This window comes from Misgurnus anguillicaudatus, chromosome 3 (assembly GCF_027580225.2).
Source record: "Misgurnus anguillicaudatus chromosome 3, ASM2758022v2, whole genome shotgun sequence".
Taxonomy (NCBI): Eukaryota; Metazoa; Chordata; class Actinopteri; order Cypriniformes; family Cobitidae; genus Misgurnus; species Misgurnus anguillicaudatus.
The window spans coordinates 2,946,377-2,972,995 of NC_073339.2; the positions used below are offsets into that span (position 1 = coordinate 2,946,377).

At 37.7% G+C, this 26,619-nt stretch overlaps 2 protein-coding genes across 2 annotated transcripts; both read right to left on the reverse strand.

The window, feature by feature from the left end:
- Positions 1-428: 428 nt before the first annotated feature.
- Positions 429-9,652, reverse strand: metrnlb (meteorin like, glial cell differentiation regulator b). Its single transcript, XM_055204095.2, has 4 exons — positions 8,900-9,652; positions 6,436-6,833; positions 3,019-3,078; positions 429-1,260 (listed from the first exon to the last, which is right to left on the reverse strand). Exons 1-4 carry the CDS (start codon positions 8,980-8,982, stop codon positions 938-940), a joined length of 864 nt encoding a protein of 287 aa, XP_055060070.2. The 5' UTR covers positions 8,983-9,652; the 3' UTR covers positions 429-937.
- A 187-nt stretch (positions 9,653-9,839) lies between these two features.
- On the reverse strand, positions 9,840-26,095 carry b3gntl1 (UDP-GlcNAc:betaGal beta-1,3-N-acetylglucosaminyltransferase-like 1). Its single transcript, XM_055204091.2, has 12 exons — positions 25,792-26,095; positions 24,603-24,719; positions 24,417-24,516; positions 24,178-24,242; positions 20,373-20,438; positions 18,301-18,396; positions 15,450-15,545; positions 15,243-15,367; positions 13,199-13,334; positions 13,045-13,113; positions 12,161-12,235; positions 9,840-11,942 (listed from the first exon to the last, which is right to left on the reverse strand). Exons 1-12 carry the CDS (start codon positions 25,921-25,923, stop codon positions 11,862-11,864), a joined length of 1,158 nt encoding a protein of 385 aa, XP_055060066.2. The 5' UTR covers positions 25,924-26,095; the 3' UTR covers positions 9,840-11,861.
- Between the last annotated feature and the right edge of the window lie 524 nt (positions 26,096-26,619).

The window sequence follows — 26,619 nt, forward strand, 5'->3', positions numbered from 1 at the left end:
TAAGTATTACTGGTATTTAGTATACTATTTTCAAGTGCACTAAAGCACTACTAAAGTAAAATTAAACTTTTAATTAAAATATTTGTCGTGTATAACTTTTACATTTTTTTAGCAAAAAAAACAAAGTACTACAAATGTACTTGCTGATATTTAAGTATTGTTTTAGTACATTCAAGCATAATTTATTTTTATCTGGGTTAGTGTGGTGAAATAGTTTCCATAAAATGTGTTATCTCAAGCTATCTAAACAACCAGATGAATATGTTGACAGTTGAACTAACTTTTTCAGCATGCTTCTCAATAAACCTTCTCTGCTATGAGGGTAGTACAAGAGAAAACTGGCATTTAAAGCATTAAAATACAATAATGCAAAGATTTGGCATTTGTCTCCTCAGTTGGAACATTGAGAAAAAATGTTAAATGTCAAATCATTTTGCTTTCAAGAGTCTCTTTTATTCCTGGAAATTTGATGCGTAACAAGAACAGCAAACTCATTAAAACTGCAGAAATACACATAATTTACACACATCTCACATGTGAGCATACAAACATGCCCATAAACATGGAAAAGAAATCGGTCAAGAATCGACCGCTCTGAATATGAACAAAGCTTTAAACAAAAGCATTAGCAACCTTCTCTCACGGCACATGTGTGCAAGCAAGAGTTAACAGATTCATAAACTTTGATTCACAAGTGTTACAACACACTTTCTTAATATAATTTTTTGAAATAAGGCAACATTGCTTTGGAGTCATTGATGATGGAGTGATTCAATCTCACCTCCGTCTGAGTCCAACTTTTCTACAGGGACTAATCTCTTGAAACCTGCCTTCAGAAATAAATAAGAAATTATATTTGACTTTATGGCAATTAAGTATTTTAAGAGATATTAAGAAGTTTTAAATTGTGAAATTTTCACATCAAAATTTCAAAGTCTCAGTCTGTATCTACTTGACAGGGGTTTGTCCCTAAGTCCAAGGCTGAGCGGTAGAAGTTGAGAAAGTCTTTATAATTAGGAGCACATCCCAGCCAAGCTTCTCCAAATCTCACAGCTCCTGTGAAAAGAAACTCATCCTGTCCCACCCACGGGCCGCAATGCTGTGGAATCTTCATGCGACCCGTCCACCGGCCACGCCCGTGCCCCCCACCGCCAGATACGAACACGCGACTCTTCTGGCGATACACTTGACTCAAAGACACCACCACTGTGGTCTGATCTTCATCCTCCTCTTCAGTCCTCTGAATACTGCCACGAACCGCTGCGAGACAAAGACACAGTTAGACACACTGACAAAGATGTAAGAGAGTTATCTGAGAGATACCTTGACACATCAACAGTACAAGGAAAACTTTCATAGACTGAATGTGGAATAAAAACTAAAATAAATATTTAAGACTCCTGCTTTTCAAATTAAAGTTTATCCCCAACAAAAGTGCCTTTCATAAAATCATCTTAAAAATTATGCTCAGACTAGGCGAACAAGTCTACAGTTTAAAGTAAGAGAAAAAGAGAAATTCAAAAATGTTTAATCTGTTTATACCAGATTTACCACATTAAACTAATGCCAGAATAGGAGATGAGAGAGAAGTAAAAAGAAGAACGATAGAATAAAACCAACAAGACAAAAAAGAGGAGAAAAGAGTAGATAAGAGAGAAAAAGTAATGAAGAAAAGAGGAGACAAGAGAGACTAAAGGAGAGAAGAGGAGACACAAGAGACGAGAAAAGAAAGAAAAAAGAGGATACAAGACAGAAGAGAAAAGAAGAAATGAGAGGAAGAAAGGAGACAAGAGAGAAGGGGAAATAAAAGGAAATAGGTGACACAAGAGACGAAGAAAAAAAGAGGAGATGAGAGAAAAGAGGAGACGAGAAAGGAAACAAGAGAGAAAAGTGGAGAAATTAGAGAGAAAAAAAGAGGAGACATGAGAGAAAAGAGTAGACAAGTTAGATAAGTGGAGAAATGAGAGATAAAAGCAGACAAGAGAGAAGAGGAAAGAGGAGACACAAAAGAAGAAAAAAAGGAGACGAGAGAAAAGTGAAGAAATAAGAGACGAATAAAGAGGAGACAAAAGAAGAAATATGAGAGAAGAGAGAGAGGAGACACTAGGGGAAAGTGGAGAAAGGGAAAAGAGGAGAAAGGAGAGAGAGAAAAAAGTTGAGACATTAGAGAAACGGGTAGACCGAAGAAAATAAAAAAAGAGTAAACAGAAGAGAAGAGAAAAGAGGAGACAAGTGAGTTAGGTGGAGAAATGAGAACTAAGAGCAGACACGAGTGGAGAGGAAAGAGTAGACGAAAGAAAAGTGAAGAAATAAGAGACAAGAAAAGAGGAGACGAGAGAGAAAAGTTGAGACATGAGAAAAGAAAAAGAGGAGACGAAAGAAAAGTGAAGACATGAAAGAAGAGAAAGAGAAGATGAGAGAGAAGAAAGGAGACAACAGAGAAAAGAGAAAAGTGAGATAAGAGGAGACACAAGAGAAGAGAAAAGAGAACACACAAGAAAAGAAAAACACAGGAGACAGGAGAGAGGAAAGAGAAGATAAGAGAAAAGAGGAGACAAGAGAAAAGTGAAGAAATAAGAGATGAGTAAAGAGGAGACAAGAGAAGAGATATGAGAGAACAAAAAGAGGAGACGAAAAAAGTGAAGACATGAAAGAAGAGAAAGAGAAGATGAGAGAGAAGAAAGGAGACAACAGAGAAAAGAGGACAAATGAGAGAAAAGAGACAAGTGAGATAAGAGGAGACACAAGAGAAGAGGAAAGAGAACACACAAGAAAAGAAAAACACAGGAGACAGGAGAGAGGAAAGAGAAGATAAGAGAAAAGAGGAGACAAGAGAAAAGTGAAGAAATAAGAGATGAGTAAAGAGGAGACAAGAGAGAAAAGAGGACAAATTAGAGAAAAGAGACAAGTGAGATAATAGGACACAACTGAGGTAAGAGGAGACACGAGAGGAGACAAGAGAAGCGAAAAATGGAAACGAGATTAGAGAAAAGAAGAAAGAAGAGAGTAGAATCTTACCAAAGTCACTGGTACACAGGGCCATGAGCACCTCCTCATCACTGCAGGGTTTACACGAAGCTGAAACAGACAGACAGAACTTACATCAGACTGAACCTGCTGCCTTCATATACACACTCATGAGTAGAAGACAATCTAAACAACACTACTAACCAAATGTTATACTATGCGACATTACAAACAGAACATTTGAGATTGCTTTTCCAAACACGCACGTCTGGATTGTGTTACGTCACACCTGGAAGATTCCAGCTGTACCCAGAGCTGTGTGATGTTTAACCTCTGACCCCACTTAAACATTATTATCATCAACCCACTCCAAACCCCTGTAAGTATCTCCAGTAATGTTAAACCACAAAACAACACGTGAAGGTTTTAAAATAAATATATGCAAAAGACTTGACACAATTTCAACATATCCCTTGACTTCAAGTATCAAGTAACCTGAACCCTCAACTTGTGTGGCTTGCAGAAGAGAGAAAGAGAGAGAGGCTACTGTTTTTAGCAATTTGTGAAAACCATTCTGAGGACCCGGGTGAATGCATAGCAATACCTTAGCCACCACCACAGACGAAGTGTTAAAATGAACAGTAATTTGATTATCAACAGGATACTGTCTTAAGCTCCAACGACAGACCTCAGATCAGCTGTTAGCATAATGATGTGATGAAACGACATTTAATATAAACCCACAACACAAGTGTTAGCAAACGTACGGCTACGACAGAGTCATGACTGACTGAATAGTGGGATTTCATGAGTTGGGCATAATTATCACAAATCTTACATTCATTTTATTTATGCATTTGCTCGGTGCATCCAAATTGACTTGCACTGCACTACACGGTATACATATCATCGCCATGTGTGTTCCCTGGGGACTGAACCTATGACCTTTTGTGGCTGAGCAGTGCTCTATAAATTGAACTACAGGAAAACCGAGCTCAGTTTCAAGGCTAGTGTGTATAATAGTCAGGCAAGGTAAATCATAGCCTACTAACACACACGTTTTCACACTTAAATCCCTTTGGACCAATCAAAGGAGACCTTCACACGTTACAGAGTGAGTGAAACTGACAGGTGAGGACCTGAGATCCCTCAAGACCTGAATGTTAATAAATCCTCTTGGTTGAGAAGAGAAGTGAGCAAGGCAAGACATTTTTTTACTGTGTTTTAAAGGAATAGTCTACTCATTTTCAATATTAAAATATGTTATTACCTTAACTAAGAACTGTTGATACATCCCTCTATCATCTGTGTGCGTGCACGTAAGCGCTGGAGCGCGCTGCGACGCTTCGATAGCATTCATTCAATGGTACCAATCAGAGATAAAGTTAGAAGTGACCAAACACATCAACGTTTTTCCTATTTAAGACGAGTAGTTATACGAGCATGTTTGGTGGTACAAAATAAAATGTAGCGCTTTTCTAAGCGGATTTAAAAGAGGAACTATATTTTATGGCGTAATAGCACTTTTGGGAGTACTTCGACTCGCCTGAAAAGTCCGCTCCCCTTCTCACTCTCATAATGGGAGAGGGAGGGTGTTACTGCGCCGAGTCGAAGTACTCACAAAAGTGCTTTTACGCCATAAAATATAGTTCCTGTTTTAAATCCGCTTAGAAAAGCGCTACGTTTTATTTTGGCAGCAAGATAAAAAGTAAAGATAAAAACTTTAAAAAAGTAAGGCTACTAAGCAACAGTACTACTTTGTATAATTTAATATGTTCTGATTAATTAAAATGTATGTTTTAGAACACATTTGTCATACATTTTCTTTGGGGGGCCGCAAAGGAATGCACCATACACAAGGGGGGGGGGGGCACGTTAAGAAAGTTTGAGAACCACTGTATTACCACAGTAAAGTTAACGTTAATTCACCTCACATGAACACCCAATACCAAATACAAAAGCAGTCAATAAGAGTCACATCGGCAACCATAAGGCCAATCATACGCAGGCCCTCAGCAGAGCTCTGTGATTTGCAGCACTAGAGGCTGATTGACCAGGGTGTGACCTCTTGATTATAGTTTTTTTTCTTATGCCACACAGAACATGGGACCCGGGGAGGGGCATCGGCGGCGATCTTTGTGTCTGTCTTTCAGGGTTTATAGGGTCAGGGAGGGCAGACATTTTACTACCTTCCTGAACTTTCATCTTTCATCTGAATGACAACGGGTTGACAGCGTTGTTATTCTACCCTCAAGGCCTCTTACACACACATCTCTGTCGCGCACACACTCGGACTGGGTGAAATAAATAATACATTTGAAATAAAGAAGCATTGTGAAGATTGCAAGGTTTTAACAGGTTTCAGTGGTACATTATGCTTTCTAAGGATCAGGGCAGAGGAGTAGTTTTACATGAGCTGAGCTTTTTGCTGTATGGTATAAAGCCTTGTTAAAAATGTTTTTTTTTAAGAGTTATTAAGCAAGAATGATAAATACATAATACACGGTTAATGTAAGTTTGACTTAATTTAACTTTAATCGTAAATAAAATAAGTAATTTGCAATTTCATCTGTCAAACAGAGATGGTGATAAAGAGGGAAATGTTACGAATTACTCCATATCAACTGAAAAAACTGCATTAAATACTTATACCTTAAATACACAATTTATAAAAATTGGGGGTGTGTCGATACCTCTTTCTATTACCGATCTGATATCTGAATTCTGAGTATCGGCCGATCCTGATTCTATTTTTTAATTCATTTAGAATAGTGCGTGTACACACAAATTAATATATATATACACACACACAAAATCAGGAGAATATCATGTCAATAGTTATTTAATGCTATAAAAATGGTGGTGTCACGTCATGATTGACAGCTATGATATGCGCATTCTGCGAGGGTGGGGCCTTGATTTCGCAGCTTTACTTCCTGCTCACTACTGCGCAGGACTAGTCTCGAAATCACTACTGCGCAGACTCAAGATGTCAGCACCGTATCGTGACACTGGCGGCTTCACTTTTCACCAACGGGCATTGTCCATCTTTTTTTTTACAGTCTATGAGTGTACTGCATTTATTCAGTGAAGATTTTTTTTAATCAGATGCTTAAAATACGGTTATTGTGTGTGTGTGTGTGTTTGTCTGTCTCGTGTGTGTATGACGAGTTTAATTCCCTGTGAGCACCACAACATTCAGTTTTTATGTGTTTTTCCAAATAAAGCTGTTGAATATATAGGGAAGACTTTGAATGTATTGTATGAAAATGTGTATGGTGCCTTTATAATAGTCTGACCTTTCTATAGCATGACAGTAACAACCACGAGTAGTGCACAGTATCGGATTTGGATCGGCCCTGTTAGTCCGATACCCGATCCAGCAAAAAAGATCTGGATCGTCCCACCCCTAATAAAAATAGTAAAAAATCTGAAAAAATTATTGTGTACACCGGCCTCTCTCTTTACCTGTAGGCGAGTAGAGCTCATCTCCTGTCATCTTTGTTGAGATCAGTTGATATTGAAACGCTGTGATTCTCTTGCTGATGTCCTGCTGTCCGGCCGCCTCCACAAACAGCGCCCCCTCCTGGAGACTGAAGCAGCGTACGAGACCAGCGGCCTGCTCCGCCTCTGACAGCAGGGGTCTCAGCTCCCCGGCCCGCTCCACATACAGCACGGCCCCTCGCGAATCACTGCGAGGTTTGATGCAGGCGTGCAGTCGCTCGCCGGGCCCTGCAGACGTCTGCAGGTTGGGCCTGAGGTTGACTATGATGGCCCCTGTGGGGTAGAGCCACTCCAGAGAGCCTTCAGCACAGCGCAGATAAACCTGCTCCACATCCCGGGCATGAGACTCGTGTGTTAGACCACTTTAAAGAAAGAAACAAATGAAAAACAAGATAATCAAGGGGTTGCAAAAGTTGTTACGTAGACGCTTCTATTTATAACACATCTATAACGAATCTTTGATGGATAGGAATTTTGAGGGTTTGGAAAGAGTCGGCTGAATCTGAAATTGGGAATCATTTGATCCAAGTCAATTTTCTCAACTTTGGTTCCACAACAGATCAATACTTTTGCATGTTTCTTTACATCCATGCAATGTCCCCACTGAAATGAAGGGTTTTCTGAGGTACTCTGTCGAAACTCTACCATGTAGGGTAACACTACAGGAATGGTCCCTTGGAGGACCCTGAGGTTAAGTGTCTTGCTCAAGGCCACAATTATGGTAGTTCACAGTTTGATCTTGATCTTCTGGAAGTCAGCCCCGAGCCTCAAGAAATGTTTTAAATAAGACAGAAACCTGAGAACTTTAAAGACTAAATTTGGATGTCTTGCGTGAGCGTGACCTTTCCAAAGAAATCTTTGAGACCTCACAAGAGCTTTCAGTCAAATGAGGACAGATAGATGTCAAAAGAAATGAAGTAAATCCAAAGCCAAATGTCTGACTAGCACTGAAGCTTTACAATATTGATTTGATCTGTATTAAGAGCTCATCTATGATGACGATAAGCAGGGGAACAGATGAAAGATATCTTATAAGATTTAAGAGGGATGCCATCTTTTCCCAGAAAACATGAAACATGAACGTTGGTTATATAATTATCCATTAAAAATTATTTAATATAATTTCCATCGGTTGTATAAACTTAAAGCGTTATCGTATTACATAATTTTATGACTTGCTACATTATTTAGTATTCGTATCGCATTTTTCAATATCGTCCAGCACTGGGTTAGAGGTCGAGAAAATATATTTTATAACATAGACTACAGCTCCAGGATTCGTGATATGGCATTATAATGAAAGTAACGCATTTCTCCAGACAGAGGGTTTGGTTTCTGCTCTATTGAGTTACTAAAAACGGTGCCAAATGTGCTCAAGAGAAAATAAAACCCCAATCGCAGACGCCTGACCCCGAATTCCCCCATTTCATCTGGCTGGCTTTTAATTAACGTCATTAAAAGGTTTTCTGCAGCCAATTAAGCCGTGGAGTGTGTAATAAAGGCCAGATTCACCTCAGTCAAAGACTTAAACAAAGAGACTGAGGAAAAAGTGCAAGCTCCTAAATTCAGTCCCCTTTCTGAATGTTAAACAGAGTTAATAAAGAGAGAGAGACATCGATTGAGTGTGAGAAAGAGACAAATGTCAATTGTTTTTTAACGTTTTAAGTGATTTTTAAAATGTATTTTTCAAAAGCTGTTTAAAACAGATTACGTTATATTAAAATATTGTATGTTTTCTTAATCATAACATTTCTTACTACGTTTTCGTTTACGCCGTAGATGTAAGTTACTGTTTAAGATTTTAAACCGGCCAACCACTTTCTCTTCACTCCCGATTTGACCGAATCAACAAACAGAACCGGAACCGAACATGTCAACACACGTGCAATTTAAGGGCATGTCCAGACTTCCCATCACCTTCATTACTTGAACCACATTTTATATTACAACGTTAACTTTCAAAATGTATATATGAAACGAGACCTGTTATAATAATTATAAAATAAATAATTTAATCCAATACAAATTACTAAACGAAATAAAGGACGCATATTTTGAATTAAGTAGCCCACCACAAAGATAATATGTAAACAAGAAATCACATTTTTCTTACTTTAAAAAACAAATGTTATTATAACACATACAACTATACATAACTAACTATATAGTATTGCAAAACATTAATTTTTTTTTTTAAAGTCACACTTTGGTATCACTGTTACAGTGTAAGTATACATTAAATTACAAAGTAATAATCATTAACAACATGTACTTAGCCTACTTTAGGGTTGGGGTTAGGATTAGTTGCTTGTAATTATGCATTATTAACTGTTATTACTATAATAATTACAATTAGCATGTGAAACAAAGACCGTAAAATAGTGTTACCAAAAACGTCTAATAAAAAAATTACATAAAATATTCTCACCTTCCAGTCCAGTTGCATTGGTCACTGGAGTATTGTGCAGATCCACTAAGTACCAAAACTGATAAAATAATGACCAAAAACATCCTCCAAAACCTAAAGATCTGCTCAAATCTTCCGAGAAACAAAATTATTGGATCAAAGATCTTCTTGACCCATTCATGACGAGGTGATGGACCTCAAAGATATATCAAGAAACTAGCACTCATGTTCGCGCGCGTGTCTAAAACCCGATAGAGACTGAAGGGAATCCTGCTGATACTTTCTCCCACACAACCCCTCAAACCACGCCCCCGTCAACGCAGCCACGCCCCCACTGAACGACGCACTTATAAAACAATATAACCTGACTTCTACAGAGACATTTTCTTTCAAACTAAGTATAAACAATCATTTAAGGTCTAAAAATGATATTAACTATATGTTGCATCTTTTGTTAAATAAAATGACTTTTTAGGGATGTACCGTGTTCTTTAAAATAAAACATATGGAAGTGTGCTATCATGCCCAAAAATACATAGTAATAATTAGATAGTATATGGTAGATGAATATAAACCTTCAGTACTTTGGTATACTGGTATTTGCATTTTCCCCCAAGTATATGGAAACCGCATTACTTTTTACATTAACTATGGTAGAAATCTATAATTTATCTTTACTTATATTTATGTACCACAGTAACATTATAGTATAATAACATGTTAAGTTACTACAAAAGTATAATTGTTTTATTATCATCTGATACCAACAGTATTTGTGTGCGTATGTGTTTAGCTCTATAAACACGTATATATCAGATGCTGCTGACCAGAGCTCCTTACACAAAACAAGACAGATGTACAAAATATACAAATTATAAAAAAACATCATGCTGAATATCAAAATATAAGAACAATAAATGCATAATACAGTAAGTTCAAGAAGAACCGCAATAGGGCAATATTATTGCAATGTGGTATATTTGTAATGTGCAGGCATTATTAAATACAGTAAACATAAGAGGTGTGATGTGCGTCAGGAGGAGAGTCTGTGATCTATGTACAGACATGTTTCACTGACACATGTAATGATCGAGCCTTCATCTCTACACCATCCTAAATATTTACAGGTCGTGACCTCTGACCCGACCCCCCCTCTGAACGCACACACAACAGGCTTCATCACCTGAGACACGTCAAGACTGATGACAGACTCAACACACAAACAGACACACACACAAAAACGCAAACACACAGACACAGAGGAACGTGCCCGCTGACCTCAGATAATGTTTTAATAAAACACACACACAGACACACATTCCAATCTCTCCCTCCCTTCCTTAAAAGAGCTAAACTATCCTGACCAATCAGAGTCTGACATGAATTACCTGCAATTATTTAGCAATACACACATAATAAATATTCTAATAATGTCTGCTTAACATTATGAGCATTTGAAAGAAAACAACATAATATTGAAACAAAATATGTCGTAAGATTCATCCCACACTGTACAGACAGTGCAGTTTTACCTTTAAAATGTATTTTCTAGCAAATTTCAACATTAAAATGACTTTCATAGGTGAAGCCAACCTGATTCAGTCAAAATGCCTTTGACTTTAAACTATTTGAAATTACCACATTTACAGGCAACCTGACTTAAAGGGGTCAGGCTAAAAAAATCAGACTTTTTCCATGTTTAAGTGCTATAATTGGGTCCCCAGTTCTTCTGTCAACCTAGAAAAAGTGAAAAATAACAACAAAGTAACTTAGTTTTGGTAAACTATTCTCTGCAAACGTATGTATTGTATGTTTTGTGACGTATGTAGCAAGTCTTATTACAATAATACCGTCCCTAAATCTGCACTATCCAACCACGGCACTGCCGTTCAGTGCAAAGAGAACAAGAGAGAAAAAATATTAGTTTCAATTTCAACAAACCACCATCATTGTGATCAGAGTTGCATTTCATCAGCTCATTCGCATTTTAAAGGACACACCCAAAAAGTGGCAATTTTAACATGCTATAATAAATTGTCTGTGGGTCTTTTGAGCTAAAAACCAAAGACTTATTTAAAAAAATAATCTCATAATATGACCCCTTTAACATCAGTCAGTGCACATGGACTTTACACATGCAGAATTCCATGGAAAGCACAGATTTGATCAAATCTAATCAGAATCAGTCGTACTGTTTAACCTGAAATCAGCAGAGAAAATACAAAAAGTCTGCTTAAATTGATCCACAGCGACTTTCAAGGTACACATTTTTATCCGTATTTGTGTTTTCTGGGATCGAACCTGTGCAAAGCTCTACCAAGGAAAATGAACTTAAAGGCGGAGTCCACGATGTTTGAAAAACGCTTTGGAAAAGGAGACGGGCCGACTACCAAAACACACTTATAGCCAATCAAATCAAATCAAATCCGGGTTGCGTATGTGTGGGGCGGGTCTATCAACAGAAGGTCCAGATTCTATTGGGGTAGGGGCGTGTTTGTTTGGGTGATTTCAAATATCAACATTGGCTTTCAAACATCATGGACTCCGCCTTTAAGTTACCTAGTGCCCACATCTGTCTTTTCTTACCTGTTAACTATGATTTCCCAAGTAAGAAACTTTTTTTCTTATTTGCCTGAAATACCATTGTTTGTAACTAGAAGAGAAAACACTTCATTTATTATTATTACTTAATTTAAGACACATTAAAACAACTCTTTCTCTATTTCAGCCGCTTTTAGGCTGTTTTTTCTGAGATAACCAAGCAGGTCTGCGGGAAAAAGCCTGAGGTCTGTAAGACAGGTCATCCAGAAAAAAGGGCGACATGGGGCATTAGGAATGCAAACAAACATCACTGTGTGTATGGTTATGTGTGTCTACAAGTAGGTGCTAATAGTGATGTGAGAGGTCTCTCAAGACAGAAATACTGAGAAGTAAAGCATGAACAGGTTCCCAGCACATACACACACACACTTGTGTTTTAGGTTCAGTTGAAATGGTAATAATGTTTTCCCTCTGTTAGCTTCAAGGACAGCAGATTTTCCTCCATAACTCCATCAGTCATGTCCTACAGAGAGACAAAACAGGTGAATTTCATGAAAGCCTTTTCACTTTAAAAATATTGCATCCCACTGGACTTTCATTAGCAGGGAGAGTTTTTCATTATGATTAATATGAGCCTTACAGTTATTTGGACATGCACGTGTTTGTTTGCACATCAGACATTGAATTAAGGACTTGTCTCCAGACCTGAGGCTTGAAAACAAACACTTAAATGCAACTTACCAGTTTCACACAGACTATAAATGGAGCACATGCATTTTTGAAATGCACTACGGGAATCTTGGGTTTAGGACGTTCCTGGAAAAGATAAGAAAAAAATAAATGAGTGTGTGCAGAGGGGGTGTGTTTGGATAAGACTCATTAGTTTGTGTGTGAGAGCTTTGTAAATAAAACTGACACTTTTGCAATCACCGATTAGTGGTTACGATTATGTGGATGTCTTCATGATGGAGGTTTCTCAGGAGGTGAACGTCCTTGAGGAACTATTCATGTGCAATTGTGCGATTTCTGCAAAAACTTTGTGACTCAAGATTGATTTTACAAGGATTAATTATTGGCAAGAGCAACTGTATACGGTTTTATAAACAGCTGTGGGCTCATTTCTGTCTGGACATAAAACTTGATTCATTACTATAGGGTTTGCTCAATGTAGTGCACCATTAATAGTGGACGATCCCTGCCAGTATCAAACCAGGCCTAAATAGATTTTGAAATCTAGCCTCTTGAACCACTAGCTCCCATTATTGGGAAGGCTAAATGTCAGGTTCACCCTCCACAGCATCTCCACATGACCACGACCACATTCCAATGTATCGTAAGAGCGAAACAACAGTACTGCTTATGAATCATTCTTACAATACTTTGATGTCATCAGCCGATCGGTCTGCGCAGTGCCACATAAAGAAGTCAAACACACCAATCGTAGCAAAAGCAGAAACTGCATAACCCAAACATGACACCATAAACACGTGACTCTCTGAACAGGGAGAAAATTCTCTGAATTCAACACTGTGCTAGTAGTTTGTAAATATGTTGATGCGAATCTTAATGCGTCTTCAAGTTACAATGAAATATCTATTGGATTTTTTATTTATTGGATTTCTTACCTTTGACTCCTCATACGTGTAAAAGCCCTTTTGGATTTTGTTTTCATCGACGTCACAGAACGCCTTCACCTGTGTTCACACGATCGCCCTGAATTAACACTGAATAATCACTTTAATGTTCATAAACATGTATTAACACGCTGTGGTTTATCACCTTCCTCTGATTGGTCGGAGATAAGCTGCGGTAGAGTTTTCGTCCCTGTTTCCCAGCATTCCATATGGTAAATGATTCCCATTGGCTGAGCACTCGCTCCTGCAGGAATTCCACACGGAGTCTCCAGATCGTCTCCCTGAGAACAAAACAACAGATGGAGAATGAATACACCTCATCGCCAATGTTTAGTGTTACCTAAAAATTATGTTCTGGTTTTTATTACTAAAAACAAAACACTCAATTACAATAAAACTATTTTGTGAAATAGTACCTTAAAAATGTGAACCGCCTTTTTATTTATAATTGTATGAAAACATGTAGTAAGATTACTTGGATTCAGATTAAGTCATTAACCAGTAGATGGGTTTCCATGGAATTAAAGCAAATCTTTTGAACATTTGCAGAAAAAGAAAAGCAATCAAATGCGAATTAGGTGCATTTCCATCAAGTTGACGGTGGTATTGGGAACCTATTAACCAACAGTAAATAAACAAGGCACGCTTAGAAAATGGAGACAGAACTGCATTTAGTTACGATTTGGCAAGTTATAAATTTACTAGCAGTGCAGCTTGTAAATGCCAAACTGAATGCTGTGCACAGAAGAAGAAATGCAGAATTTTTGATGCAGGCACTAACGTCGAGCCCCATATATGAGAAAGACAACGTCAGCAGATACAGCTAGATGGCCAGTCACGTGGATTTAATGTTCGCTACGTCAAAATGTAATTGGCAAATGCGTTTTTATCTTCCATTGTTTGCATTTACTAGCCTGGCTAACACCAGACCAGTCTTATAGAGAATGAGACTTGGTCTGGGAACCACATGTTCATTTTCTCGTATTTGAGGCGTTGTTTCCGAATGCCCAGAGCCGTTTATTGGGCGCTATGAATGTCTATCAAATGCGTCTGTACGTAGCTCATAGCCAATCAGTGTGTCGCATAGACGTCATCATCGTCTTTTTGCCCCCTCCCCATTCTGTGATTGGTTCCCTATTTCAGCCGAAAATTTTGGCCATGGTTTCCATGCTAGACTTGCAGCGTGAATAAATTTGCGTGCAAGGCAGCATGGGGAAACACAGGCTACGCATTTACTCTTTTTCGCATAAATCAAAAACCACCTCAAGCGAGCGTAAAAACTTTTTTACGAATTAAGTGATTTTTATTTAAAATTTGGCCTTCGATACGTCAAAATGCGCATACAAAAAGAACAGGCAAAAAAATCTATAAAAACAGGCTTATTTACTGCAATATTTTTTTTCTCGTCAATTAAACTTAAAGGCGGAGTCCACGATGTTTGAAAAACGCTTTGGAAAAGGAGACGGGCCGACTACCAAAACACACTTATAGCCAATCAGCAGTAAGGAGCATGTCTACTAATCGACATCCTTGCCGGGTTGCGTATGTGTGGGGTGGGTCTATCAACAGAAGGTCCAGATTCTATTGGGGTAGGGGCGTGTTTGTTTAGGTAATTTCAACTATCAACATTGGCTTTCAAACATTGTGGACTCCGCCTTTAATTTAAACTGCAAACGTTTTAGTGTAGATTCAAAAACCATACAAAACCAATGCAGAAATAAAATGGATGCGTGTGTGTGTGTAAGCTCATCCTGTGAGCCAAGACTATGACTTCATATGAAGTGGGGTTAGAAAATAAAAAAACGTAAGGGTCAGAAAATTACGTTTTGTGCTTTTTAAAGAACACAAAGCGCCCTTTGTGTACATTCCTCTGACATCATAAAACTCAAAAGTAAACACATTAACAAAGACAAATCAACTCAGAGCAAACACACACACACACACACACACACACACACACACACACACACACACACACACACAGTATTGTAAGTATGAGTCCAGCTGTGGTCTTTTGGAAGGACAGTAGAAATGTATAAAATGCCAAACATGCAGAGAAGATAAATACTGTCCACACAAGATCAAGTATTCTGTAAGAACATCAGGATCCTGAAATCTTATTTTCAACCATTCTTCAATCTTTCATTGAAACATTCATTTAATCAATACTGATTGAGATTGAATCTTACTCTAGAACAGAATGCGTTGCGGCATTTTCATGATATCGATAAACCAGTAAACAGTCGTCTACTCTGACCACACCCCCTCCACAACGAAGACTCTCATAGAAGAACAGCAAATCTTCTGGAACGCCCTGAGAGTGATAAAGTGAGAGAGATTAAGTAAAAGATAAATCACAGGTTGTTTATGAAGGAAAAGCGAAGTTTTAGTGTCACCTTTCCTCCCTCATTAAACGGACCAACTTTCTTGAACCAATCACGTGAGCAGAACCAAGTTGGCATGATGACTGTTGGCCCATGAGAGGTGTAGACCTGACACACAAAAAAATTAAGGCCTTTTCACACCAAAAGCAAAACCAATACTGACTGGTTTGAACAAACACAAATTGTATTCCAACAATAAAATCGACAAATAATACTCAACTCTGGAAACTTGTGTTTCAACAATTTTAACCAAAAACAGAAAACGTTTTTTGTGATTGGGCAACAACAGTGTTTTTGAATCCTGAAAACACAAACTTTTGGAAATGGCTTTCAAATTGTAAATTAAAACAATGTAAATGTAAACGAGAAAAAAGTTTTGTGAAAACTTATTACGCGCATGGTCTACAGATATGCGCGAGCACCTGACAACCACAACAACCTACTGTACCTCCTCGTCCATCTTAACAAAACTGATTGACTGCTTTTACCAACAAGATTACTTGTATATATCGCTCTGTAGAAGTATTCGTATGTGCGCAGGTGTGAAGTGCTTCTTTACAAAGTGACATCGCCATCTACTGGCCTGGCATGCATAATTCAGCACTTTTAGAGTTCATTTTGACAACAGTATCGTGTATTTGCAAAATTTTTCTGAAAAGTTTTTTTACTACTTCATTGTCTTGTAAATGTAGCTTTAGTATAAAACCAATACATCTATGAGAAGTCATTATTGGTCATAGTGTGTATGCATCAAAATCAGATGCTTGTGTTTCTCAGTGTTTACAGCGTTACCCTGAGCAGTTCTGAAAGTGTCATAACAAAAAAAAGATGTTGCCCTCTGTTATTCCCTCTGGATGCCTGTGCGTGTGCATGTTTCACTGAATAAACTTTGGCTGGAATGTGCAAATATACCCGAGAGAAACATGAAAAACAGAATGTGCCGATTTTTACATTTTCTGATGCAATGTGTGAGAGAAACGGCACCATCAATTGTTTTCTGAGCATTTTAAAGCATTGACATTACTAGGGAAGTTGCAATGGTACTGAGTGTTCTAGGTAGTTGACGACTATGTCAAAAGAACCATTGTGTTACTGTAGCTTAACTAGTAGAGCACTGCACTAGCAGCACAAAAGGTTGTGGGTTTGATTCTCAGGCAATACCTTAGACTATAAAAAACATGGACGTAGTAGCCGTTTCTCAATATGCGTTCTTGTCTGTACTTGCGTTCTTGTGGACTTGTGAAACGTCATCAGTCGCGGCCCAAGTACTGTTCCAATTCAAAGTTTTATCGAGGATGCATCAGAGGAGACTTGTGTGGACTTATGACAGCGAAGTTTCCCAGAATGCATTTCGCGTCAGAAGTTCGTTCTTCCGAGTCTGAACTTGCAAGTTCGAACTACGAAGGACACAAGTCCGAGTTTGGCATACTTGGTATTGAGAAACGGCTAGTGTCCGTGATGTAACCCACAGGTTTGTGCAGAGCTTATTTTTTTGCAAATAGTTGGCAAAGCATGCCGTCGCCATCTTGGCAGCGTGTCACCTTGCATCACTCGCAGATAACCGAAAATGGGCACAGGCGGGATGTCGGTGGGGTGGGATTGCCTGGTTGCTAAAACCACACCCGCCTAGCTCGACGATAGTGACAGCAGTGTCACCTGTCACTCAAGTGGCCACGCCCTTAATTATGCAGAACTTTAATGCTGCGTTCACACCAAATGCGAATAGAGCGTCAAATTCGCGTATACCGCGTCTAGTTTGCTGCTTAAAATTTTGAATGCTATTGCACGTCATGAGTGAAATATACACGCGTCAAAAGCAAGCGTTTGAAGTGAAGTTGACGTGCGTCCGAGGCGAAATCCTCTTCTTGTGGGAGGGGCAAAGAGTGACTCTGGGCGGGCCTGCCGCCAAGGCAAAAAGCAGGCTCCTGATTGGTTAACATGGCATGAATTTGACGTCAAAGATTGAATTCGCGTCTTTTGCGCTAAACGCCTCATTTGTGCCGTGAGACCTCCAGATGCCCCCTGGGTAAAACACAAACTGATAACTGATGTACAGCTTAAATGCACTGTAAATCGCTTTGGGAAAAAGGGCCTGTCGAATACATAAATTTAAATGCACCCAGCCTCAAAGTCTAGGTAAGGTCCCTCCTTTAAAGAAAAATAAAAATTTATTTAGTAAAAGCCAATATTTGTAGTGTAAAAAGTTTAAAATATGACTTTTTTCATACACAAACCCAATGTTTCACTTTATCAATACATTTACTAACCCTCTGGAGACACATGAATTACTTTTATGATTGACGTGTGTGCATTACAAAGGGAATGAAAAGCAGGATAATATTAAATATAGACTCAAATTTTTTCAGCTAAAGATAGTCATATACACTAGGATGAGTAAATCATAAGATCATTTTCATTTTTGTACAAACCGTTAAATAGGGAGTACTAGTAGTTTAATATTTATGGTTAGATGTTTATTCAAATCACTAATTACAATCTCTTTCTCTCTCAAGTATTATAACCAATATGTTCAGTCTAAAAGGTTACACACGTCTCTCTGATCTCATGACCCTTGGGATCCATTTCCCGTCTGCACGTGTGGATGCTCTCGCTTACATTTCCGTGGAAAATCTGTCTCCAGGTTCGCATCCTGTTTCTACAGCGACCTACTGACCGCATGGCACGCGACCCCTCTAAACATAACACGACTCGCCTTTCCTGACACACGCACACACATCCTGCTGACCCACCTACACACACTGAGAAATTAATAACTTTCATTTGGTCTGCTTCGCTGATCATGTTGACGTACAGTAAAATAATTATTAATGTGTATTAATCAGTAAACGTGTGTTTGTGTTACCTGTGTGAGGAGTTGGTCTGGTGTGAGACTGTTAATCCATCTGGTGTATCGTTCAGTGGAGCCTTCAGGTACTCGACAAACTTTACAACCAACAATCTGAGACACAACATCACATTAGTGACGACTATACTGATCATTTGGCAACAAGTACAATACAGAAAGAATAATGTTTGTACACACAAGCATATAAAGAAACGTGTTAATCTGTTAAGGCAAAAATATAGTCCATTTATTATGGCTAAGCGATTTTACTGTATGCGCCTTGCCAGATTTTTGAAACCTTTCGTTCGTTGTGGTATGTAAGCCACGAGAGCTATTAGAATTTGTCGCAATGTGCATGCGCCGTGTATGAGTCAAATGAACTATTCTTTGCAAGGCTGTGTGTTTCTGTCTGATCAGCTGCTGTTGTGTTTGGATATCAGTCTGTTGCTCACTGTGATCTGAGATCAAAGGTCAAAGCAACAAATCACTTTCTCCAAATATCACATACTTTAGTGTCATAAATAATCACTGACCCCCAATACTGCAGCAGATAAATACAACTACCATTCATATACTGTAAAACATCAGTAAAAAAAAAAGACATTTCAGTTGATATATAAATTAAATCTGGGTCATTATTACATAAGAAGAGGAACAGACAATCACCCATTTCTCTAGCAAATGCATCACTACTATGAAAACAATAATATGCCCATTTGAACACAACACATATGTATATGAAGAGTTTGGTTCCAAAACGCAATAAATCCATTTTGACTCATTTCGGTAAAAACGTGTTTTCTATAACAAGAAGGTGACAAGATGAAAACCACTATTTCCTGTTACAAATGTTCACATAGCATCTTTGGGTTATAATAACAAAAAACATCTAATCCATAATTGGATTTTACAAAGATTTGTTATAAAAACTAATTTTTTTTTCGGCAAAATGCAATAAATCCATGAAAAGTTTTCTTTCTCAAGATGCTATAAAGGGAAATGGATCCCAAGGGTCATGAGATCAGATAGCAATTTTGTTCCGGCCCGGCTCTGGCCCACACGGCCGGTTTTCCTTGGCCCACGTGCAGCGGGGAGTGGCGGCCCTGCAGTGGCCCAGTTCTGGATTGCAGATAATGGCCCGTAACTGGGCAGACTTGGGCCAGAACAGGCCTGATGGCGGCCCTCGCTTAGCCCCTTGTGTGGGCCGGAGCTGGGCCAGAACAAAATTGCTATGTGGGATGGCATTAATCAAAACACTTACTTTGTCATATTAAGAACATTGCTGCGGTTATACTTGGGACGTCAACGCTGAACTTTTTTGACAGCAATCAGCTGTAAAATGTTTTGGTCCTGCTTAATTTTTGTTGGCTTCGCGTAAAATAATGGAAAGTTTTTCATTAGATCCTCTTAAGTCAATGTGTTAGCATGAGAGAAGCTTGATGCTGTCGTGTGAGAACAAGCAACAGCCGGCATTTTTCCTTCGCCCGAGTGCCTCTCTCGTAAATTATTAGATTTTGATGGCTTACGCTTCTTCCCCGTCACAGAAAACCACCACATGTTTATCAAAATTACTATTTTGAAAATAGGATTCAGTGTGTATTCAAAGCGCTGCCCTTTTTGTTTACAATGCGTGAAATGGTGCGCTCTGATTTGTTGAGCGGATTTATTGCATTCTGTAGAGAAGGAGGACTGGCGTTTATCACGTTTTGGAAAATAAGGAAGAAACAATGACAGAATAACATGGCGGATATGGGATTTTGCATAAAATAAAGAATTTATTTTTTAATACTAACCTGATACAATATTAATTTTAGTTTTTAATTTTTTTAAAATGGCATTTATCGCGTTTTGGAACCAAACTCTTCATATATTTTGCTTATGTCAGACACCATATATATGTATGGTGTCTGACACAAGCAAAATTTTCAAATACAAAAGGCTAAGATTAATACTTATATTTCTAGCGAAATGTACCATGGTAGTATGATTTTAGATTTAAGACCGCACAGATGATCTCAGCAGACCAGGACCATGAGCTGAAACCACCATGAGTTGAATGTATGTTAGTTAGTTTGTGTGTATATACTTACTGTAGTGGGGTTTAACACAGCAGTTTCATGTTGTAGTCTCACTCTCTGAGGTTTCATGAGATCATCCTGCAATACACAAACATTTATGCATTTAGATTTGTGCATCAAGCAGACGCTTTCATCCAAAGGTACATATTATTTCTGTTCTGTACAATATAATATCAACCATTAGGCTTTATTTGTATTTGTTAGAAGATTCGCCACCTTCTAAATTATGCAAAATGATGTTTGATTTGTGAAAATCTTTAAAGTCGCCATGAAACGGAAGTAGCGATTATCCTATTTTCCTCGTGGTGACGTATATACGAGTCAAATAGCTTCTGAAATTATAAAAGGCAGGGCTGGACTTGATTTTGTCCATCGAGAACTGATTGGATCTTTTGAAGTTGGTGTCACGTTGCTATTTGCTAATAGTTGCGATATTTTGCCGGTCCCCGCACACCTGCCATAGCTGTGACCGGAAGTAAAGAGGCATCATTTCGAGGAAGGGAGGAGATTTGTATTTTTTACTGAAGATTATGAGGGCACATGGATATGTAAAAAATAATGAAGCTCACAGATAAGTTATTTGTAAAAAAATACCACAATATTCCAAAACAAATAGAGTTTTCATTTCAATTTCATTGCAACTTTAACTTAAAAATTATTTGTTACTGTATAAGTCATTAAACTAAATGTTAATGTAGACTTATTGCATTTAATCTTTGGAGGTTTTACAATAATAAGACATTAAACATACTGCAAAAACAAACAGAAGCACAAACGCAGTTTTGTACATGCTTACATTGCATTAGCAACGCAAATGTCAAAGGTTTGAGCCAATGCAGGGAACACGCAAGCGTATACTGAAAAACATTAAATGCACTGTAATTAGATGAAGAGTTTAGCTTGAATGGTAGGTTTCCAATATTCCGGTGTTGGATGAGAAAAGAATTCCTGGTGTTCCTGTTAACCTCAAGGAAAGCTGATTTTGGCCCTCTGGAAACCAGCAAAAGGGAAAATCCCTCCAAAATAACCAGCCCACCGTTACACACATATAAACCAGCCATAAAACATTTCAACACATACAGAATTTCAGTCCAGACAACAAAACCAAGAGTAATACATGCGTGTTTGTTTCCAGTGGTTTATAATCATATGCTGAATGGTTAAACAGTAAACTACACACCCTAATCTGCCAAAGTCCTCATCTGCTTTTATATAAAGCTCCTTATAATTACTAAACCTAGTCTCCATTTACTCCCAGTATAAGGAAATATTCAAGTTCTCTGAATTTTCATTCTGCTAAACATCTTTTAGTTCATTAGAGGTAATGAAAGTCAAATGATTTGGATCACCATCAGGGTGAGTAAATGATGTCAGAATTTTCACGCTCTATTCGGGTGACCTGTCACTTTAAATCTGGAAGTGCGAAAGGCGTAGGAAAGATTATTTTTCTTCTCTTTTCGGTCTCACGCTCTTTCTTGCGACAGATTTGGATGAGATCGACTCCAGCAGCTCCGCATGAGACCGTTCAGTCCCGAAGCCAGCGGGAGACACAACATCACAGATCTCCTTACACAACAGCGCAGTAATAATAACACAACACTAAATCAAACGCAGAGGAGAGTATGTTTGGTTTATGTTCATTTTAGAAAAACCTTGAGACAAGCGTGAGAAGATGAAGAAGATAAAAACATGAGAATAAATACACTAACAATAAACCGTGGAGCTGGAAATGTCCACACAGATGTCTGATATGATTTATCTACAAATGTCCACAGGGTTTAAATAAAACCTGTATTAGCTACATTGTGGAAAGCGGTTAAGGTTATGAGAACAACAGCTTTAACAATAAATAATTATGTTAATATACTTTGTAGGTGAATCAAAAGGCACAAACCAGAAGCAATAATACCCAACAACAAACGGAGAAGGGACAGCTCAAAGAACAAATAATATTTATTTTATTTTAATATTCGCATGCGCATTTATGAGGACAAAATCAAGTTTTCTTCGTAATCATAAAACTGCACATACGAAACAATTAAAATGTTTGAAAATGTAAACAGAGACCTCAAATTGGCATTTAAGCAACCAAATATTGACATCTGAGATTTCCGTAAGGTTAAAAACTTTTGGTAAAAACTATTTTTTTGCATGGAATTGCTCATTTATGAGTTAAAAAATTTAAAATATTAGCTTTTAAATATGTAAGATATAACACTTTACATTAGCATTTTATTCATAAACATGAATTAAAGAGCACCTACTTCACTGCTGCTTTTTATTTTTATTTTGTCTATTTGGTATAATACAATGTATTATTTTCCTAATTGGCCAACTAGTCCGTATGTAGTGATTGGCCTGAATACCTCTGACGTCAGCTGAAAATGTGAAGCTCCTTACCATGTTTGAAAGATTCGGTTGCTAACAGGAGTTAACTTACAGCTGTGAGTCCGAAGCGGGAAGATTTATGATAATGTCATTCTTGTCTACATCACCAATCCCAGGAAGTAAACTGTTGTCTACAATCTGTGTGTTTGTTGTAGTCCAAGATTTACATTGGAGATAATAACTTGCGTTATCATTTACTTTAGGATTTGTACCTTTTGCACATCGTTCCCATGTACTAATAAAAACTTACACACCAAAGGAAATGTAAAACGTGAATTGGACAATAGGTGCTCTTTAATGCATCTTTAATAAGCAGCTAATTTTAACAACCTTTGCTGTTAAAAGGCATTAATAAATGAAAAAACTAAAATGGCTTAAGATCAATAGTCTAAGTATTATATATTGTTATTTTATGTTAACTAATGTAATTAACTTAAATGTTGATAAATGTAATGTAAATTGAGTGTTACCTTATTAATATAATAAATATAATAAGTGACCCTGGACCACAAAACCAGCCATAAGTGTAACGTTAAAGCTTTCCATTGACGTATGGATGGTTAGGATATAACAACATTTGGCCGAGATACAACTATTTGAAAATCTGGAATCCAAGGGTGGAAAAATCTAAATATTAAGATGTTTTATATATTTACAGTAGGAAATTTACAAAATATCTTCACAGCACATAATCTTTACTTAATATCCTAATGAATTTCGGCTTAAAAATTTATCATTTTGACCCATAACAATGTATTGTTGCCTATTGCTACGAATATACCTGTGCGACTTATGACTGGCTTTGTGGTCCAGGGTCAGATATAATAATGAGAGGGATGTTGAGTTGTTTAATAGATTTAATACATTTAGATACATGACATAAGAAATTTAAACGTTCACGGAAAGTTTTCATTATAGAATAACAAACACGTGTGTATTTCTCATGATCTAGAGGACATTGAATCCTTTCACACTCCACAGGAGATATTTCACACTCACAGACGGCTCACAGCAAGAATAACATTTGTCTGTATTGAATATCTGTATTGAATATCACAATGAGTCAAAGGCTCTCAACTCCAACCACTTGACATGAAACAGATGAGATTTCATCATGTTGAGAGATCCAACGCACGCACGCACGCACGCACACACTAATGACATGTCTGTCAAACAAACTGTACACTGTGGAAGTCACCTGGCTGTGTGTGTCTGTGTTCATTTACACCCACATGTGTGATTTACATTTTACATTTATGCATTTGGCAGACGTTTTTATCCAAAATAACTTACAAAGCATTTAAGCTAAACACTGTTTTATCGATACGTGTTTTGTGTTCCCTGGGATTGGATCCATGACCTTTGCGTTGCAAACGTAATACCAATTGAATTACAAGTAACAGGTGTTATATGTCTGTGTCACACTCACCGCGTCCTGAAAACAGAGGTATCGTCCAGAGCTCTGACACACTGCTTGGTTTTTTGCAAATCCAACTGGTGAGAAATCATATATTATAAATATTAGAATAAATTGTAATGATTCATAATAGGGAATTATAAAAGCCTGCCGATTCAATTTCTGATGTCTGAAACAGATGACGTGTGTGTGTGTGTTTAATATTGTAAAGTACTGAAAGAAACAATAACCGATGGAGGAGAAATGCGCACCTCCTTTAGGGCTGTCTGAGTTATGTCCTGACATCACCATGGAAACGCCTCTCTCCTCAAACCTCTCCCTCCAGCTTTCGATGATTTCTCTGGAGTTATCCTGAGAGACAAAGATAAATGTGATGTTTAAAAGCACTCCTCGGGCCAATATTCAATATAAAATATCTCAGTGGAGTGAGTTTGTACCGAACTGCCGTCATCATACACAGAAAGCTCCATACTGCCCTCGAAATCCTGCTGGAGTATCGCCTGCAAACACTCATCCAGCCATTCAGAGGCGTTATACACCGGCATGATCACAGACTGAAAAACACAACAAGTATGTGATTATGGGGAGTCCTTTACAGAAAAAAGCATTTCTATGACAGTTATTGATTTAATGTTTGTGTGTTTAATAAACAACACAGATTTTTTTTTTAATTATTTTTTATTTCTGTCTTTCTGATTTCTGCCTTTCTCACGTTATACAACAGCCATGCTGAGGAAAATGACAATCTAGCGAATACTTAAGTTTCCAAAGACTTATGCAATGTGTTTAATAGTTTTCTGATATACATATAAGGTCGGTGGCATAATTAAGTGCAAAAACGATCCTAAGATGTCCATTTACAACCCTAGGATTTTCCTTTAGAATGCAATGATCTATTATTACCTTATTTGAAAGGGTCATAAATAATAATGTTAAGCTCTGCTCTGATTGGTTGTTTTTCAGAGCAGCTCCTTCAGTAGCTCTGTGTGTGTGTAAACAGACCTTATGTTTGAGCCTGTATCAGATGAAGATATAGACTTTGAGGAATAATTAATAATTTGGAGATTGTTAATGGACGTTTCTGAGTGGTAAGTTTGTATTTTTTTCAGTATGGACCTGCAAAATGTAACTGTAATGCCAATAATAGAATTTCAGCCTAAACGCTAACTAGCATATAGCATTAAATCAACAGTCACAACTTTGTTTTTAGCATTGTAACTAATTTAATGTGTAATTTAATGTTTGGGCGTACGTCTCGACTGTGACGTCACAGTTGGTGTTATGTTTGGCCTGTTTTCCAGCGGTCTTTTAGATGCACGAGCTTTACACAAGAATGAGGAAATAATAGTGTTTGACGCTCATGATGTGTCATTATTAACATATACAGTTTTATTATGTATTTATTAATTTTTCCTTTTTTAGTAAAACCATATAAATAACACAGATGCAAAAGTTTCTTTATGTTACAAACCATTTAGCCAAAAACGTTTATTCTATGCCATCGCATGGTATCTTTATTTTTATGAGTGTACTTGTTTCCATGTATAATGTTTTCGCAATATCGTAAATAAACTTAACGACACCAAAATAAGTATTTAAAATTGAAAACTGAAATTAATAACTCACCACTTCATAGCTGCTGCTGCCCTCTGCTGGCTGACTGCAGTCACGTGCTCTCATCTGCGAAGGGACTCGCGTGCAGAGCCGCTTTGATTCGGACCCGGACTCTTCTTTACTGGACTTCCGTGGCCCACTCATCTCACAAACAGAAACTAACACACCACAAACTTATCTTGAATCCGTGTTCATTGTTGCTCCTACACTGATAATAATACACATAAAACGCGAATACTGTCTGTGTTTTGATTCTTCATTGACTCCTTCACGACGTGCGTCGATCAGCGCAGGCGCACAGTTCACTTCCGCATGAGGGTGGAACCAGCGAGCTGATTTGTCGATGGAAAACGCGGACATGAGTGTGATTGGTCGAGTTATCTGTCAGTCACGCACGTGTGTGATGAATTTTAAGAGTTTCTCATTAAGTTTTAATTAGTTCTCATTAAATTTGTACATTTAGGAGATGTTAATAAAGAAAAAAAACGGGTCAGGCTAGGATAACACACAGCAAACAACGAACAGCCGTTTAATTGTAAATTGTGTTCACTTAATGCAGATGCATCCATTATTGTGTAATTAGAAAGGCGATTAAATACGACGGAGGAACATGTTGCATATTTTTGCAAAAAAACAAAACCAAAAAACAACAACAACAACAACGTATGAGTGTAGTGTTTTTGGCACAGTGATTCTGCTGGTTAATTAAATTATATGCAATCAATAAATATATTAATAACTTAATAAAATGCATATATCAATATGTAGGGATTAATAATAATTGAAAGTGATGAAGATTGCATCTCCCACCAGATGTTCATATATAACAACAACAACAAC